This window comes from Micropterus salmoides, unplaced genomic scaffold (genome assembly GCF_014851395.1).
Source record: "Micropterus salmoides isolate LMB-PRFRI ecotype aquatic unplaced genomic scaffold, ASM1485139v1 Ms_hic_scaffold_3, whole genome shotgun sequence".
In the NCBI taxonomy this organism is placed as follows: domain Eukaryota; kingdom Metazoa; phylum Chordata; class Actinopteri; order Centrarchiformes; family Centrarchidae; genus Micropterus; species Micropterus salmoides.
Genome location: NW_024042261.1, coordinates 35656724 through 35675342, shown reverse-complemented (window position 1 = coordinate 35675342; position 18619 = coordinate 35656724). Strand labels below are relative to the sequence as shown.

Sequence of the window (18619 nt, the reverse complement as noted above, 5' to 3'; positions counted from 1 at the left end):
TTTGTGTCATTTATGTAGTACCTCGCATCTTTTAAGAGGTTTAACCATTGTGGGCGGGTATATGAGCTTGTAGTCTATGTAATCAATATACTTTCTTGTGATTTAGGCTTTTAATTTCCTCAACATTAAACCGTGTCCTGCATCAAATTTCCCTCACCAACTCTTATCTTCCATAAGGGGGCAGTGTTACCTGATGTGTTCTGCACAGATGGATATACCATCATGGTCTTGTGTCATTTTACATTTTTTTCACAACAGCAAGTTATATATTGATATATGACAGTTTTATTTGTAATGGATCATGTGCAAAATTAACAATAATTGTTACCATTTGATACATTGTACCAGAAATAATTTAAAGGTCATTTTCAGCTGCAGTCTCTTGGCAAGTCACGAGTAAAACACAGTGATAGAACTAAACAAACCAGATGAACAAGACACATAATACAGAGTTACACACAGTAGTACATACAGTATTTCTCTAATAACTATAAAACAAAGACTGGTCGATATAGTTTCAGAAATTGCACCTGACTGTACAGTGTCTAAATTTACATATTTGTTGTCTCCTTCCCTCCAGGATGAACGAGGAGCAGATTGCCACAGTGTGTCTGTCTGTCCTGAAGGCGTTGTCTGTCCTCCACACACAGGGTGTGATTCACAGAGACATCAAGAGTGACTCCATACTTCTCACTCATGATGGCCGGGTATGTACCACACTCCTCAAAGATGGCATCAAAGCTGTTAAACCCAAATTAATATTGTGGTGATTCTAGAAAAAACAACTTCCTTTTAAAATGTCTGCGGAGTACAGAAAAAATGTGAGCTGAGCAGTCACAAAAAAGAAGAAAGTGTTCAGTATGTGGCTGCACAGAAACAAAGTGAATAATGTGATTCGTTTTGCAAATTAGTCGCAGCACACAATTGCTTTTATATGTCAAACCACAAGACCAACTGAGGCGGCACTCTGTCAGCACGAAAGCAGGCCTTTGTCACGGCAAATATCTGAGCAAGTCCTAGCAGGACAAGCTCAGGTGTCACTGATATCATGTTTTGTAATAATAATTATTAATTGAATGCAGTAATTGTTAATGTTATTAGCCACACATGTGCTTCTCCTGCTATGACTTGTCAAAGTGTCTTCTGTGAGGAAAGGCTTGTAGTGTGCACATGATGGACAGAGAGGTACGTTCTCCTTGCTCATTCCAATTCAGAGTTTCTCTCACAGGATGCACAAACTCAGCAAAGTACTGCAGCCACCAACAGCACTTCACACAGTTTTACAAAATTAGAATGGAAACGTTTTTTGGAAAAGGGAACTAAATGCCTCTGGTAACCTCTGCTGTAGAGCTGAGGCTGGTGCCAAATCACTTCCTGTCTGTTGACAAGCAAGTTTCTGCTTTCTATAGAAAATGAAACTAACACGGTTGCAAAAGAAGACCAAGGCAAAAGGAACTCTGCTTTTGGTATGTTACAGTCAACAGATACATACATAGTCTGTGTCCCTAAGTTTGTGCAGTGGAGTTTCAGTTGTGGTCCAGATGACTCAGTGTGAGATGTTGCTGTTTATTTGTTGCCTTTGCAGAATGCATATATAAAGATAAGTTGTCTTCAGCAACACAAAGACTGTGTATTTTGACCAGGCCGATAAGTTAAGGCAAACAGCTGAATGTCGTCAGTGCTTTGGTGTAACTCGTGAGTTCGTCCACGGTGGTCACTTTATAAAGATCACATATTTGTAAATGATTGGGTGCATTTGAGGAGTCAGAATGAGTAATCATTAGCCCAAAGACTGGTCTGCTGCTACTAATTAATCCACATTAAGTCAATCAGCAAGTATTAATTCCTGGCATGCTGAGTTTGTCCTCCACTTTTATAATTCACATTATATTATTTCTGATGATATTTGGCTTAATACACTTAATTAACAAGTTGAAGGGAGAGTAATTGAGAGTAAAGTGATTTTGCAGAAGGATTGTTGATTTTTTTTAACTAAACTGCCAAACAAATGCACCCCTCCCTTCAGTACTTCCTCAAAAGCTCTGAACTTTCTCTAGGGTTGAAATGCCTTCGCCCTGGCCTGGTCATATCACTTTCTCCTTTGTTTAATTTCTTCAGACCTTTTCCTCTTTGACTGTTTCTCAGCCAGCACATTCGGATGGGCCGTCTCCCCTCCCCACATCACTCTGTGGTGTGCATGAGCACTAATGCCACCGGTTGCTGATTGGCTGGAACAATGTTGTGTGCAAGGTCCACGCCACTTTCTTTGTTTTCAGTTTACAGAGCCAGGGCTGTGTAGGAAAAGCTGATTTTTTTTTTTTTTTTTTTTTTTGTGGAAATATTCGCAGAATTTAAAAGTGTATTGGATTACAGTCACTTACTGTCCCTTTTAATAAACGGGCGGGGTATTGTTTTTTTTTTGCTGTGTAACTTATAGCAGCATACACCCATAATGTGCCAGTCAGCCATGTGATGTTAAGTGTAAACCACAGCATCCTTGATGACAGCTGAGGAGTGTTTGTGGTTTGATCTCTTCATGAGCTGTGGTTTCACCCACCGCCTCAGCCTCCAGCAGTGTGCATGGCCAGGGTGGCCTCTACGGTTACACCGAAGTGCTTCTCCTACATTGTTCTACATCTCATTGATCCATGAGGCTCAAAATCCTGCTAATGAGTTTCTCAGAGGACACTCGGTGTCACTCTCCTGATGATTTTTCCAGTAAAACTGCACGAATGTGACAGAGACTGTGTGTCAATGCTGTGACTCCTTTCAAACCCTGGATTTTCTTAATCAAATTAAGTATTTTCACTTTCAGCTCACATCCTGTGTCAGTAAATTTGAAGTCACAGAGAAAAATGAAGATTTTAAAAAGGTGTTTGTGGGGGGGGGGGAAAAATCTACAAGTTTGCAGCTCTTAAAGCTTTTTTTTTTTCTCTGTAACCTTCAGATTTTCTACTCAGTTGTTTTGGTCCAATAGTATCTTCATAAAATAAAAATAAAAAACCCTGAGTGGTCACATGTTCACACAGCAACCTTCTTGCTGGCTGCAGTGTGGGTTGGGTTTGAGTTGTTGTTTGCGATTTAGCCTGGCAGGGGAAGCAGACTCAACCAAGCGAAGTGTTTCTCGTCAGTAGGGTCAGTGTGTTTGGGGTGTCTGAATGCACCTGTGTGATGGGTGAGATAAATGAGAATGAGTGTCTCACTTTCTAGAAAACTGGATCTCAATTTTGGCTAAGTGATGTTGTCTATGAAGCCCAGTCTGTCACCAGCTGCCATCATGTTACGGTGTTTGTGTATGTGAGTGTTCATACATGTGTGGCCTGATTTTCATAGCAAGCTTTTTTCATTTCTCTTTCCGAGCAGTCTGAGGCTAGCAGTCGGCCTTGTGGGCAACATCAAAGGCTGGTTCTCTGTTTAAATATCCAGCCATGCACAAACCTTCTCAGAAAGAGAGGTGGATGGTAGTGGGGACTGTGGGACAGATTTCACTGACTGTCCCACTTGCTTGGCTATAAGAAGCATGAAAAGGAAGGTGTGCTTCAGATATCCATATTTAATATTTATGCAGGTGAAACTCAACTCATAGTATTTGGTTTTTATTGAAGGTGGCTTCATCTTTCCATAATCAAGTCAAATTTACAATGCTTAAGAAATTATATTAATACGAACTATGAAGAAACTTCTCTCCTGCTTCTCTCCTGCTGCTGAGCCAGACACGTTGATGTATAGCCATGAAACAGCTAATCTATAAATAAAGTGGATACATGTATTTCTTTAACCTCACATTCACTTATGTGATGTTTAAACTAGTGATGGTGAGTGTGTTGTGTTCTGTCTGGTCTGAATAATCTTTGTCTGGCTCATTCTGTCTCCAGGTGAAGCTGTCAGACTTTGGTTTCTGTGCCCAGGTGTCTAAGGAAGTGCAAAGAAGGAAGTCTCTGGTTGGAACACCGTACTGGATGGCACCAGAGCTAATATCCAGACTGCCTTATGGACCAGAGGTAATACTCCCACCCTCATGATTCCACTGTTATTTGAACATCTAAACAAGCACATCTCTTCTACTTGTTGACTTTCTCTTCTCGCTGTGTCCAGGTGGACATCTGGTCTCTGGGGATCATGGTCATAGAGATGGTGGATGGGGAGCCGCCGTACTTCAACGAGCCGCCACTCAAAGCCATGAAGATGATTCGAGACAACCTGCCTCCCAAACTGAAGAACCTGCACAAGGTACAACAACAGGGACCAAAGCTGAAAACACTGACACTGCTGAACTTTGACCAACCATCTTATGTAAAGCACCATTAGCAGATGTTAGGAAAGTCATTATACTACCAATCATCGTTTTCTGTACTTTCCCTTTGTTAAAACCACCAAATATGATGCAAAAACGATTATTAATAACATCTATAACATTTGCAACATGAAACATTCGCTTTCACAAGAGGAACAGAAAAGACAACTTGCAGTTTATCTGGTTTGTAACCACTCCAGCTGTGAGGAACGGGTTTGATTATAACCTGTCATTTTTTTTTTTTATTCTAGCAGTCATTTAGGTGCCTTGACGTTAAGAAGAGACACACTACATTAAAGGAGTGTTGACCAACCCTTTTTATTGACTTGTTTAATAGCTTCTTTGAGTAACAATGATGGAGGTTATCTCGGCCCTGGCACAGATCCCAGTACTGCTGCCTGCGACTTGACTAATGATGGCGAGTAATTCACAAAGCCAATAAATAAATAAAGCAGTGGCCAAGCAGAAATGTGTGACATAGATAGGGACTAACAGACAATTAATATAAAATAAACACAACATAAAATAGGCACTTTTACAATTTAAATTTTAAACAGAAAACAAGAAAGGAAAAGGACATAAGAAATGTGATGATTCCATGTCTTAGTGCACACAGATGCTAAATGCTGGCCGCACACTAGAGGATAATTGGGTCAATTTTGGATCCGAATTGCATCTCTGGACAATCCCGGGCCTGTTCCCAAGCCGAGGCTGGTCAGAACCAATTTATGGCCCAAATCATCTTATAGTGTGAGGGGTTTACAGACATAATGTTAAGTTTGCTGGCTGGATTGGAGGCACCCCAAATTAGAATCTTTTGATATTTTTACGATTCAACCCACAACAGCCATTGAGAGCGAGCTGACCGGAAAGCGTCACCAACGTATGTTGTGTACTTGCTCGCGTTATAAAATGTATAAACCATGCTGATTCTGTCTTCTGCAAAACGTTGCACACACAACTGCAGCTAGCTGAAGACAACAGTCTGCTTCAATTTTTGTTAATTGAGTTTCTGTGAGATCCCAAGTCCCCAGAACTGAAATCTAAGATTGTTTAGTATAAACACCAAGTGTGTGGTCCTGCGTCTTGATTGAATTGCCTGGGTGGGTGGGTGGGTGGGTGTGTGTGTGTGTGTGTGTGTGTGTGTGTCCCTGCATCCAAAATGATTACATCTAAAGTCAGACTAGAACTGATACTAAAATAGACAGAGCTGGAAAACATGCATACAGTAAGCAAAGCCAAGTCTGCATTTTTGTCACTGAGCCTTCAAGTACAAATTCTCTGGCTAGAAAAGAAAGTTTTGAGTCTATAACATCACTGAACAGGTCCCAATATGTGAGTCTTAATCAAAATATGTAGACTGTAGGGGCGATATCTGACGAAAGACATTCAGATGAAACGGGACAACAATCTCACTTTTGAATAACCTTGTTATCTGATTTCACCTGATTCAACGAACCTGCAGGATAGTATCACTCACTTACACTTATTCATTTAGCTGACGCTTTTATCCAAAGCGACTTACAATTGCTATATATGTCAGAGGTTGCACGCCTCTGGAGCAACTAGGGGTTAAGTGTCTTGCTCAGGGACACATTGGTGGATGTGTCATAGTGGGGAATTGAACCCTGGTGTCTCACACCAAAGGCAGGCGTCTTATCCGCTGCCCCATCATTTATCATTTATCCCTCTCACTTCTCTCTCCCCCCTCCCAGGTCTCCCCTCTGCTCAAGGGCTTCCTGGACAGGATGTTGGTGCGAGACCCGGCTCAGAGGGCTTCGGCCAGCGAGCTTCTCAAACACCCCTTCTTGACGAAGGCGGGTCCGCCGTCCTGCATCGTCCCCCTGATGAGGCAGAACAGGATGAGATGAGACATGTGCCACTAAGACCTCCAGAGTCTGGAGTGCAGCATGTGCAGGTTCAGATGGAACAGAATACTCCTGCACACAGAGGAGTGGCCCACAGAGGTCAGAGGTCACGGATGAGGGGTCTGTGCTTCAGAAAGTGCTGTGAGCTGCAAAGTGTAAACCAGGTGTGCAGGAGTATTCTAATTTTCTTACGTGAATCACTGAACCGTGGGGAGTGACTTCCCTTAATAAGAGGCAATAAAGCGGGGTGTGTGTGTGTGTGTGTGTGTGTGTGTGTGTGTGTACGTGTGTAAACATATGCTGCCAACACTGACAGTGTGTGATGGCTCATACGTGCGTGAGCTCTCACTTTGAGAGAGAGAGAGAAGAGCAGAGAAGCCACAGCTTGGGCCATGGAGTGATTTTAGCTGATTTGATGTAAACGTTTTGTGTTAATTGAAGGGCCTGACCTGGAAAGATTAAGACTGTGGCTGTTTTTTATTTTTCCATTTGGACCTTACCTGGATTTTAAGTGTGAACGTGGGGTTTTGCACACCAATCGGATGCTTTTGAAGGAGCCGTGAACCCACTGGCTGATTTTAGAGTCAGAGGGAGCGACATTTTAATCTCACTATTTGAAGGTCTGGAAGCCGAATTTTCTCACTACAAAGACTTCTCTCACGGACGGATACCAGACGCTATCCTCATCACACCCAGAACTTACTACTGAGGGAGGAAATCTTTTGACTCAGAAATGAGTCGCACGGACTTTATTTTGTAGTACTAGCTTCCTGTTGTAAACAAGCAAACATACACTAAGACAAAAGGTAAACACTGGAGTTGTGGTTTTTTTAACAGATGAATTTTTCTCTTATTTCCTCTTTATTTTCCTGTGTATGTACAATGAACATAGAGAGATATATCAGTTTTCATGTTTTACTATCTCTATTTTGTGATTGTTTTATTATTATGATTTGTTTCTTGGTTTATTTTAGAGATGTGATGATTTTTGAAGCACTGTCGACGAGCTGCACTCCCGGTTGTTTCCAGCACGCAGATAATAGACACTAGACATTTTATTTTGTTTTGGTATTTTTCTAGATGGCTAGATAGGAATTTTTGACCATTAACCTCATTGGTCAAAATAACACAAGGACGAGCAGCAACGGTTTTACAGACATGTGAAAGGCAGATAGACAAATAGGACAAGAAGAGACCCCCTTAAAATCATACACCTGTTTTAGCTTTTTTGTTTTGTTTTTAAAGAGTAGGCTTTTCCACGTGCTTTTAACCCTTAGTTAATACACAACCGAATGGTTCTGAGGTAGAAAAAAGAAAATTAATATGAGCTGCTTTTTAGGCAATCAGCGAGTTTTGAGTTTTTATTCTGTGGTGCACGTCAGCTTCCTTATAACGTCATCACTCTCCTTCAACAAACACAGCGGCAGCTGTTTTCAGTAAATAGCCTGCTGCTGATGTGGAGGAGTTCTTATCCTGTTCTACACTGGTTGTCCTATTGAATCGATTAATGTTTGATAGCCTGGTTAATCTGTCTTGCTCCTGAATCCACCTTTATAGAGTGAGTGGTGGAAAGGAGCAAAACAGTAGGTTTTTGATCTGTTATTTTAGTGTTTGCATTTGTGTTCTGTGAAAGTGGACCCTTAGGCAGATGACAGAACGATTGCAGAAGTACTTAGAGGGTAGGAAACACTTTCAGGAAAATCCGTCTGAACACTAGTGACTAATAGCTGCTAATAATGTTCACACACACACACACCCATGAGCTAAAATAATTACCAGACCTGTGTCAGGTTGTTTTGGATGACAGTGAGAGAGCAGAGTCCTCCATCAGTGCTGATCAGACACCAATCTTGTCACTTCATCTTAAACATAAAGTTAGGTTAAATTCTTTACTAGCATTCTCTTAAGATCAGGCCTCAGTTGATTTAATGACTAATAGCAAACACTCCATGAAACCTACATGAGTTCTCTAAAGGGGCTGAAAACAGCTTTCATGGTGGAGTTAATATCTCTAACTTGTTTAAAGGGTTTTTATTACCACGACATTGAGATCAGTCACTGTATATTCACACTAAATTCCCTTTCAAATGCTCCACTGATTGTCCCCAGCACCAAACACCACCCAAAGAATGAAACCATGGAGAATTAATTAGTGTTCTGTTTGTGCCCAGGTCTTGTTATTATACACCCACTTCTGCCTTGATGTTCCTCAGGCTGGAAAAGGAGCCGTCTTTATCAGCAAACACCTGTAGTTTCATGAATGGTGATTGATACCGAAGATGAACTTAAAGATTATGCTCTGTTATGAGTCATCCCTCTCAAGGTGATGCAACACAGGGGTGCACATAAACACGGCCTGCAGACACATTCCCCTCTCTAAGCCAAGGCTGCTGCTGCAGAGAGCCTCTTCCCCTCAGAACAGACCTCAGTCAAGTAGCCTTCTTAACCATGAGTTTCTGCACCCGGAATGTTTTCCGCTGATGCAGAATAACATTTTCTTGCTCTTTTAGATGCCATCTCCTGTCAGGATTACTTTTGTCTCTACAAAAAAAAGTCAAAACTGCAGTTAAACAAAGGGAGGGGTTGGACAGTTTTGGATGGCATAGCACAGTCGCTGTTCTCGTTGCAAACTGAACATTGTCATGTACTTTTCTATGTACGTATACTATATATATATATATATCACACACACACACAGCTATACATACAATACTGCAGCTGTAAGTAAACATTCACTTTGTGGGTTCTTCATGTCCAAACAGAGAAACCAATGACTGTGAGGCCTTGTGAGGAAGAGTAGCAGCACAGAGTAGGTTGAAGACTTTTAAGCAGGAAGCAGGTTAATATTTTGTTCTCTGTAATAAGATAATTCCTGCAAATCTAGCCTTGAAGAGAATGAGGTGACCGGTGAACTGAAGTCACTATTATCCACTATGTTGTGTCACGATCACTAAGTACTGCATTAAATCAGCAGCAGCACCCTTCAGGCGTGTTTGTTACGGTAGTTACTGAGATGATGACTCCATCAGGCTGCTTAAACCAATGAAAATACTTCCTTCTAGGCTGTCTGTAACTAAAAGCTGTTGTCTGATTCCACGTTGCTGCTGCAGGCTGGTAGGCGTTATATACCTTGGCAGCTTATCAGACATTTTCAGCTGTGTCAGTTTCTTGACCTGTTTTGTGGTCATTCGTGGCACAAGCCAATGATGACTCACAGATTATGAAACCTGTTATTATCCTTCATGTTTGCAGCCGCTTGCTTCTCATCAGAGACATGAGAGCTGAGCTGAATGAAATGATAGACTGAATGACCGTCAGGTGGAGCGGTGGCGATTTAGTTTGGGCTGTGATATTTTAGGATAAGAGACAGGAGTGTTTTTCTTCCAAAGTCAGAATCTTACATTTGAATATTGATCACATTTGAATCTTTTAAATCCAAACTGCACATTCATCACTTACTATATTTTAAATGATCATAAACTGTTGTTGGGGATTGACAACAAATAGACTCTTGCTTCTTGCTTAAAGCTGGTAAATTGCATCAGAGGCGTTTCCTGCTGTACCTTTTAAGGTAGGCGGCTGGTGAAATGGTGAAAAATGATCGGCTTATGTGGGATTTATAAATGTGACTGAAAATATTAGCTTTAAAAAGGTCATAACAGAATAAAGTAAGTTGCTTCAAGAGCGAAATGTTGGTATGCTTAGATTAGGTTGATTGGATTACGCACACCTTTCCTTTAAAAAAAAAAACTACTGCAGCCTGCAGTTATTAGTTTTATTTGTTAAAAAATGTATGATCCCACTGTGCTTCAGCCACTGCTTCCTAACAGTCCAGTTATTGGCTCATGCATCATGTTCCATGTTTCCATTTCAAAATCCTAGAAAACCAGTGGTGAGAAGGTGCTTACTGGTGAAACCTGTAACTTTGGGTTTACTGTTTACTACAACAGAGTATGAAAATCTTGTTATATTAGCTCCCCTTCATATTTTAAACTTTATTCTCCAAATATTTTGAGTTTTTTATATAAATGAAATTTCAAATTATTTCCCCAAAATTGGCCCTTATACTCTTGTCCCACCTGCCGTTAGTCCAGGTGTAACCAAACACCAGACCCAGACTTTGTTGTCCTGTTGAGCCTCTTAGCCTCATCCCACTTTTGATCAGTTGTCCTTTGAATATCAATGTGAAAATCCCAGATCTGTTCCCTCTACTGGTGGACCGATGTTGCTTATTAGGTTGACTGTAACAACATTTTTAAGGTCCAGATTCTACTGCTTTGTTTGTGTGGTAGTTCTGTGTGTGTGTGTGTTTTTTATGTGTATGCATATTCATGAGTTCATGCCTTAACATTTTACGATCACTACTTGAGAGATTATGACTCTGATTTGACACTACGGTGGAGGGAGATCTCCATGACGCTTTACTCTTCTCATCTCACATATCTGAAAAGTCTTTGAGTCATTTTGATGCGGTTTTTATGCCAAGTTGTGCGTCTTGGTGTTTGCATCTTTTGGCTGATGCGTGACATCTCTCATTAACGTTCCTGACAGTTTTTCAAGTTACTGAAAATACTTCAGGTTGAGCATTTTTCAGGGTTGTTTTTTATTTTGAATGTGGTTACTGAGGGCCTCAACGTCGGCGCTCTTCTCACCTCGGTTGCATACTCTGAAGGAGAGCAAGGTTCAGTCCAAAGGGATTTTTCAAGAAGCAGGACTGCTTGGGATTCAGTGTTTTCAGCATCTCCCTGCTTCACGCCACAGAGCTTCCAGAAGTTGTTTTTTATTTCTTCACTAGTAGCAGATGAACAGCTCCAGTGCTGCTGTTCAGGGTTTAGTGCCTTGCTTAGCAGCATCTTGTCAGGCATCTTTAGGGATTGTCCTGTTAAGTGAGTAGTCTTTCTTCTTGGAAAAAAACCCTGCAGGACTTACTTCTGGTTTCCAACATGTGGAGTCACCAGAACCATGACCACTACTGACCAACCAGCCTAAAAACCGAATTAATTCCTTCTCCGATGGACTGTTAATGCTTCTCACTGACTCGCCTTTTGTGTTAAAGCTGATTTTGTTGATCTGTTGCAGATTCCAGCAGCCGTTCCTGCACCATCTTGTTTTTTTGTAAACTTCACTGGTATTGTAAAAAAAAACATAGATTTCACTTTGCAAATTTTACTTTTTTTTTTGCAAATACAGATTTTGTAAAAGTCTCCTTTGGTGTCTGTTTTCTGTTTGTGTGTTTTTGAAGTGTTGTTCTCCACTGAGGACACTCACTAGGCATGAATGCAGGAAAGGTCGAAATGGAAAAGAGATTCTAATCAGAAACATGTATTTACTTGGTGAAATGCAAACATGGCCAAAAGTGATACAATAAGGAGCCATGCTAGCAGCTTGAAGGCTCATTACACACTGAAAAACAATTGTTGGATGGGTAAAGAAAAGAAAAGTGGTTCCAGAGGAAAAGTCATGTTGCAATGGTGGCCTTTTGGGACATCTCAGCTCTTTTGTCAGACTTGGCTCGACTAAATGTTAATCGGTCGTGCAGAGTAGTTGCATAATGAACATAAACCATAAGAGGCTGAAGAGAAATGTGTATCTGATCTGCCATTATCTGTTTCTCTATGTGTGTGATTGCTAAATGTGTAAACTGAAAAGACTCTGTTCCTCTTTGATTGTGAAGGATTAACCACTGATGTTTCAGATCACAAATCAGATGCAAAAACAATTTGTTAACAATTTAAACTAAATACGTATTGCTCTATCAGACCATCTGGCTATTTTCCCTTGCTTTATATTCTTTCAGCTCCAAACAAGTGATCCAATGAGAGAGTCCTAATTGTAAAATTTCAGTTCTTGTAGCATATTCACATCTATAAAACCATCTCTTTTTAGTAACTCTGCAAAGGACTTAACACCTTCATCATCAGCATCTTGTCTTAGAGACTGTGTTCAAACCCTGAAATGCTCTTTGTGTGGGATTTTTTTCATAATCATTTACAAGCAAGTAGGTGTTCAGACAACAGGAATATAAGGGTTAAAAAATATATGCATGCATTAACAGAATAAGTTACGATTTACTTTGCTGCAATATTCCAACTTATGCGAATGAGTGAAACTGTTGGACTTGCTAGAATATCTCGACCTGGTGTTGATGTTGGGTCTGAAATGTAAAGTACACGATCAGCTTCCGCTTAACTGTTGAAGTGATTTAGGTGCATTATTTCCTTTAGGAGTTGCACATTGCACATGAAGTAGAGAACAATATAACAAACAACACTAAGTAGTTAGAACTGAAATGTAAAACTAACAGATATATAGGTAAAAGACTTAAATATCACAAAAACGTCTGGATGGACTGACATGAGATTTGGTAGAGACCCTCATGGTTCCCAGAGGATGAGTCCTGATGGCTTTGATGATCTTCTGGCTTTCCCTCCAGCTCCATCCTGCAGTTGAAATTTGCTTTTAGTGCATGATATCATTTGTGTGTGTGTGTCATCTTTGTTTGCTAGCAAAGGCTGTTCGCTTTTATTTGAACTTGTTTGAACCACAGTTTATTTTGCAGGTGACACCATGTATATATTTATTTTTATGTTGAGACTGACCACAATTTTTTCAGAAATAACTGTGTGCGTGTGTTTCTGAGGTGTGAGATAAAGAGTGTTTCCAGACGATGATGGAGCAGTGCAGGTGGGCGGTGTTTTGCGGCCCGCACAGGCCAAAAGAAAGCCCGAGTGTCGCTGTCAAACACAGCTAATTCTTTTGGAGTTATTAAAAGATGAGGACATGATGATGTACTTCACAATAAAAGCAAGCAAGTAAGATCCAGAAGATCTAAACATAATCTCAAGCAGTTATCAGGCTCAGAGAGAGTTATCAAATCACTGATACAGACGACCACTTTCCGAACATTATTAGATAAGGCACCCAGACTAGTTGTGGTAATTTTTTTTCCTTTTCCGCTCTGTGTTCCTGCATGTTTACGCTCCTGAGAGTACAGTTTCTCTGAAGAAGCTTTTAACATCTGACTGTAACTACAGAATCTTATATGTTTGTGCAAGAGCTGTTAAAAACACTCACTGACTCTACTGAGAGGCCATGTTGTTCACTGGTTTTAGAAAATGTGTTTGAGGCAGTAAAACTTGACAGAAACGAGGAACAGAGAGTGAATTTAGGGTGCGGGAGCTAATCGGTGTAGTCAGTTTGGGGTTAGGTTTACCAAAATTACCGTGTTGATAAGTTTGGCTCCACAGTGTTACATAAGTGTCATAATATGGCTTAAATTTAATCTTTCACTCACCTAACTGATGCATGCTTGATGCAGTTCCCACATGCTGCTTGATGAGCTGATACTGCAGCTTTCAGTGGAAAACCAGAAGAAATTCTTCTCTACCGTAGCAGCAGCAGAGTCAGCACTGTATTTTTAGCACTTCTGTCAAGTCACCCATTCAGTTGGAGTAACTGAGCAGCTGACTGCTCTGCAGGCTGTAGCTCTGCAGCCTTTACTGTGAACAGTCAAGCTCAAAACAATGACAGCCATTACAGACCACAGGACAGCTGTGTGTGAGAGTATATGATTTTGGGAAAGGTTCTTAATGACTTTAGTGGCTAGTTTAAGTATAATTATCTGAGTTCAGAGTTAAATTTATAATTTAGTATCAGTGTGCATTTATGCACGGCGGGTTGGTGATTTTAAAAATACAGTATAGAGATTTTATGGTTTAGAGTTCACTGTTGTTCCGAAAAACAATAATTTCCCACAGAAGGATCACATTGCATATGAAACTAGGTCACCACTTGCAAACGAATAGGAGAGTTAAATGTGGACTCTTAAACATCAGATCTCTCTCTTCTAAAGGTGTACTAGTAAATGAACTAATATCAGATTATGATATTGATTTATTTGGTCTTACTGAAACCTGGCTGGGTGATGGAGAATATGTTAGCCTAAATGAATCCACCCCTCCCAGTCATATTAATACTCACATTCCTCGAGGCACAGGCCGAGGAGGTGGAGTTGCAGCTATCTTCGACTCCTCTCCTAAACTAAACTATAACTCATTTGAAAGTCTTGTTCTTAGTCTTTCGCACTCAAGTTGGAAATCACTGCAACCAATTCTTTTTGTTATAGTGTACCGAGCGCCTGGCCCGTACTCTGAATTCTTATCTGAATTTGCAGAGTTTTTGTCAACTTTAGTCCTTAAAACGGACAAAGTTATTATTGTAGGGGACTTTAATATTCATGTGGACGTTGAGAATGACAGCTTCAGTACTGCGTTTATCTCTCTGTTAGATTCCATCGGCTTCTCTCAGAGTGTTCATGAACCGACTCACTGTCTTAACCACACCCTCGACCTTGTTCTGGTGTATGGTATTGAAATTGAACATTTAGTGGTGTTCCCACAGAATCCCTCTTTATCCGACCACTGTTTGATAACTTTTGAGTTTGTATTGCTGAACTACTCGCCATTGGGCAAAAATTTCTATACAAGATGTCTGTCTGATAGTGCCATAGCTAAATTTAAGGATGCGATTCCATCAGCTCTAAATACATTATCTAGTCACAAAGTAACGGAGGACTCCTATGCTAATTTCAGTCCCTCCCAAATCGATCATCTTGTTGATAGTGCTGCAGGCTCGCTGCGAATGACACTCGACTCTGTAGCCCCTCTAAAAAAGAAAATACTAAAACAAAGACGGTTAGCTCCATGGTATAATACTGAAACTCGCAAATTAAAGCAAATATCACGGAAACTTGAGAGGAATTGGCGTTCTACCAAAGTGGAAAATTCTCGTTTAATTTGGCAAGATAGTCTTAAAACTTATAGGAAGGCCCTCCGTAATGCCAGAGCAGCGTACTACTCGTCATTAATAGAGGAAAATAGGAACAACCCCAGGTTTCTTTTCAGCACTGTAGCCAGGCTGACAGAGAGTCACAGCTCTATTGAGCCAAGTATTCCCATAGCTCTCAGTAGTTACGATTTCATGAGCTTCTTTAATGATAAAATTCTAGCTATTAGAGACAAAATTCATCAAGACCTGCCCTCAATTGGCACAGACTTATCTCTTAACTCAGGAACCTTAGAAACAGCTGTAGAACCAGATACATGTTTAGACTGTTTTGCTTCCCTCAATCTTTACCAACTAACTTCAATAATTTCTTCATCTAAACCATCAACCTGCCTCTTAGACCCCATCCCGACTAGGCTGCTTAAAGATGTTCTACCCTTAGTCAGCACCTCTATACTAGATATGATCAATCTATCTTTATCAACAGGCTATGTACCACAGTACTTTAAAGTAGCTGTAATTAAACCTCTTCTGAAAAAGCCCAAACTTGATCCGGATGTTTTAGCCAACTATAGACCTATATCTAACCTTCCATTTCTCTCTAAGGTTCTGGAGAAAGCAGTTGCTAAACAGCTGTGTGACTTTCTACAGAGTAATAGTTTATTTGAGGATTTTCAGTCAGGATTTAGAGCTCATCATAGCACAGAGACAGCACTGGTGAAAATTACTAATGACCTCCTTATTGCATCAGACAAAGGACTTGTCTCTGTACTGGTTTTATTAGATCTTAGTGCTGCATTTGATACCATTGACCATCAGATCCTATTGCAGAGACTGGAATATTTCATTGGCATTAAAGGAACCGCTCTAAGCTGGTTTAAGTCCTATTTATCAGATCGATTTCAGTTTGTACATGTTAACAATGAGTCCTCCATGCACGCCAAAGTTACTCATGGAGTTCCTCAAGGATCTGTCCTTGGACCAATCCTCTTCACTTTATATATGCTTCCTTTAGGCAATATTATCAGGAAACATTCCATAAGCTTTCATTGTTATGCAGATGATACTCAGTTATATCTATCGATCAAGCCAGATGAAACTCATCAGTTAGCTAAACTTCAAATGTGCCTTCAGGATGTTAAAACCTGGATGACCTGTAATTTTCTCATGTTAAACTCAGATAAAACTGAAGTTATTGCTCTGGGGCCTAAGCACCTCCGTGACGCATTATCTAAAGATATAGTTTCCCTGGATGGCATCACCTTGGCCTCCAGCACCACTGTGAGGAATCTTGGAGTTATCTTTGATCAGGACATGTCGTTTAAGTCTCACATTAAGCAAATTTCAAGGACCGCCTTTTTTCACCTACGTAATATTGCGAAAATCAGGAACATCCTGTCTAAAAATGATGCAGAAAAACTAGTCCATGCATTTGTTACTTCTAGGCTGGATTACTGCAATTCCTTATTATCAGGCTGCTCGAAAAAGTCCATTAAGACTCTTCAGCTGATCCAGAATGCTGCAGCACGTGTTCTGACAGGAACCAGGAAAAGAGATCACATTTCTCCTGTTTTAGCTTCTTTGCATTGGCTTCCAGTAAAATCCAGAATAGAATTTAAAATCATTCTTCTTACCTACAAAGCTCTTAATGGTCAGGCACCATCTTATCTTAAAGAGCTCATAGTACCTTACTACCCCACCAGAGCACTGCGCTCCCAGAATGCAGGGTTACTTGTGGTTCCTAGAGTCTCCAAAAGTAGACTAGGAGCCAGAGCGTTCAGCTATCAAGCTCCTCTCCTGTGGAACCAGGTTCCAGTTTGGGTTCAGGAAGCAGACACCATCTCCACATTTAAGAGTAGGCTTAAGACTTTCCTCTTTGATAAAGCTTATAGTTAGGGCTGGCTCAGGTAGTCCTGAACCATCCCTTAGTTATGCTGCTATAGGCCTAGACTGCCGGGGGATTTCCCATGATGCACTGAGCTCCTCTCTCCTCTACTTTCTCTCCCTCTGTATGCAACCTTATCCCATTATTGCATGTTACTAACACAACTTCTCCCCTTTCTGGTAGTCTTGTGCTTTCTCGTCCCTCTCCTCTCCTCCTATCACTTCCTGCAGGTTTTCTGGCTCTGGAGCTGTGGAGTCTGGATCTGTGGCTGCGGGTCACCTGCTGCCCCCGTGTTCCTGCTCGACACCCTCTACTGCAACGACTATTGTTGCTAGTCTTATTGTTATTATTGTTATTATAATCATTAACATTACGATGGTTACCATTAACACTATTATAAATATCTGTACCATTTTTCATTTGGTCTATAGCAGCATTACCTTCACTGTGTGTACCTCTGTGTGTGTATATTGTGTAGGCTGCCTCCCTCCCCTCTCTCTCTCTCCTTACATCTCTCTCTCTCTCTCTCTCACCCCAACCGGTCGAGGCAGATGGCCGCCCACCCTGAGCCATGGTTCTGCTCGAGGTTTCTGCCTCTTAAAAGGAAGTTTTTCCTTGCCTCTGTCGCCTAGTGCTTGCTCTTGGTGGGAATTGTTGGGCTTCTGTAAATATCATCACAGAGTACGGTCTAGACCTGCTCTTTTATGAAAAGCGCTGTGAGATAACTGTTGTTGTGATTTGGCGCTATATAAATAAAATTGAATTGAATTGAATTGAAATTGAACTTATGTGGCACGTGGCAATTTAGAAATGGGACAAAACAATATAACAAACACGGAGGATAAACTAGTTAGAACTGAAATTTAAAACTGTAATAAGTATATCAGTTAGTTCAACTGTAAGGAATGTAATAAACGTATAGCCTAATAATAAAGGGGAAAACAATTTGGATGCAAATTAGAGAATTTGGGTAATCTGGGACATTTTTTGCAATTTGTACTTCTGCTCCATTTTCCAATATCCAATAAAAATTATAAACACACTTTTGTTTTTGCCCCCATTCATCATGAGCTGAACTCCAAGATCTAAGACTTCCTCTATGTACACAAAAGGCCTATTTCTCTCAAATATTGTTCACAAAATCTGTGTTAGTGAGCGCTTCTCCTTTGCCGAGATAATCCATCCACCTCACAGGTGTGGCATATCAAGATGCTGATCAGACAGCATGGGGATTGCACCGGTTTGCCTCAGGTTGGCCACAATAAAAGGCCACTTATATATATTAAAGTCTTAAATAAGTCGCTTATAGAGTTTCCTGGCATGGACGCTTTAGTAGTAGTAGGAAGTAGTATTTTGATATGATTATGAGATGGTTAACTATTAATTCAATATGCTTGTTTTTCATGATGAAAATAAATCTCTATTCAGGTTTTGCCTCATGTCACAAGCATAAAATTGGTGCTTGGTTGTTTCTCTTCAGGCTGCCACTTAAACACTTCCGGGTCATTGAACTCCCAGAATAACATCTATTTTTAGCTGCTCTAGCAACATGTTGGTTGGTTGGCCCACCACTTTGGTCCAGACTTAAATATTATAACAACTAATGGTTGTTAGATTAAGATTTGGTGAAGACACTCATGGTTCCCTGAGGATGAGTCCTGATCACTTTTGTGATGCTCTGGCTTTCTCTCTAGCGCCATCATGAGGTTGAAATTTTATTTTAGTGCTTGGTGTCGTTCATCTATCATCTTTGTCTGCTAGCTAGGCTTTAAGCTTTGTTTTAACTTG

The 18619-nt window shown here is 40.6% G+C and overlaps 1 protein-coding gene across 3 annotated transcripts in view; it reads left to right on the top strand.

Moving 5' to 3' along the window:
* Window positions 1-11369, top strand: part of pak4 (p21 protein (Cdc42/Rac)-activated kinase 4) — a 40774-nt gene extending 29405 nt beyond the window's left edge. For all 3 annotated transcript variants that reach the window (XM_038692576.1, XM_038692577.1, XM_038692575.1), the window contains exons 8-11: window positions 581-707; window positions 3876-4001; window positions 4096-4230; window positions 6010-11369. In XM_038692576.1, the coding sequence (XP_038548504.1) occupies window positions 581-707; window positions 3876-4001; window positions 4096-4230; window positions 6010-6165 (544 nt within the window). In that variant the 3' untranslated portion in view covers window positions 6166-11369. The remainder of the gene's footprint in view (window positions 1-580; window positions 708-3875; window positions 4002-4095; window positions 4231-6009) is intronic.
* Window positions 11370-18619: the final 7250 nt, after the last annotated feature.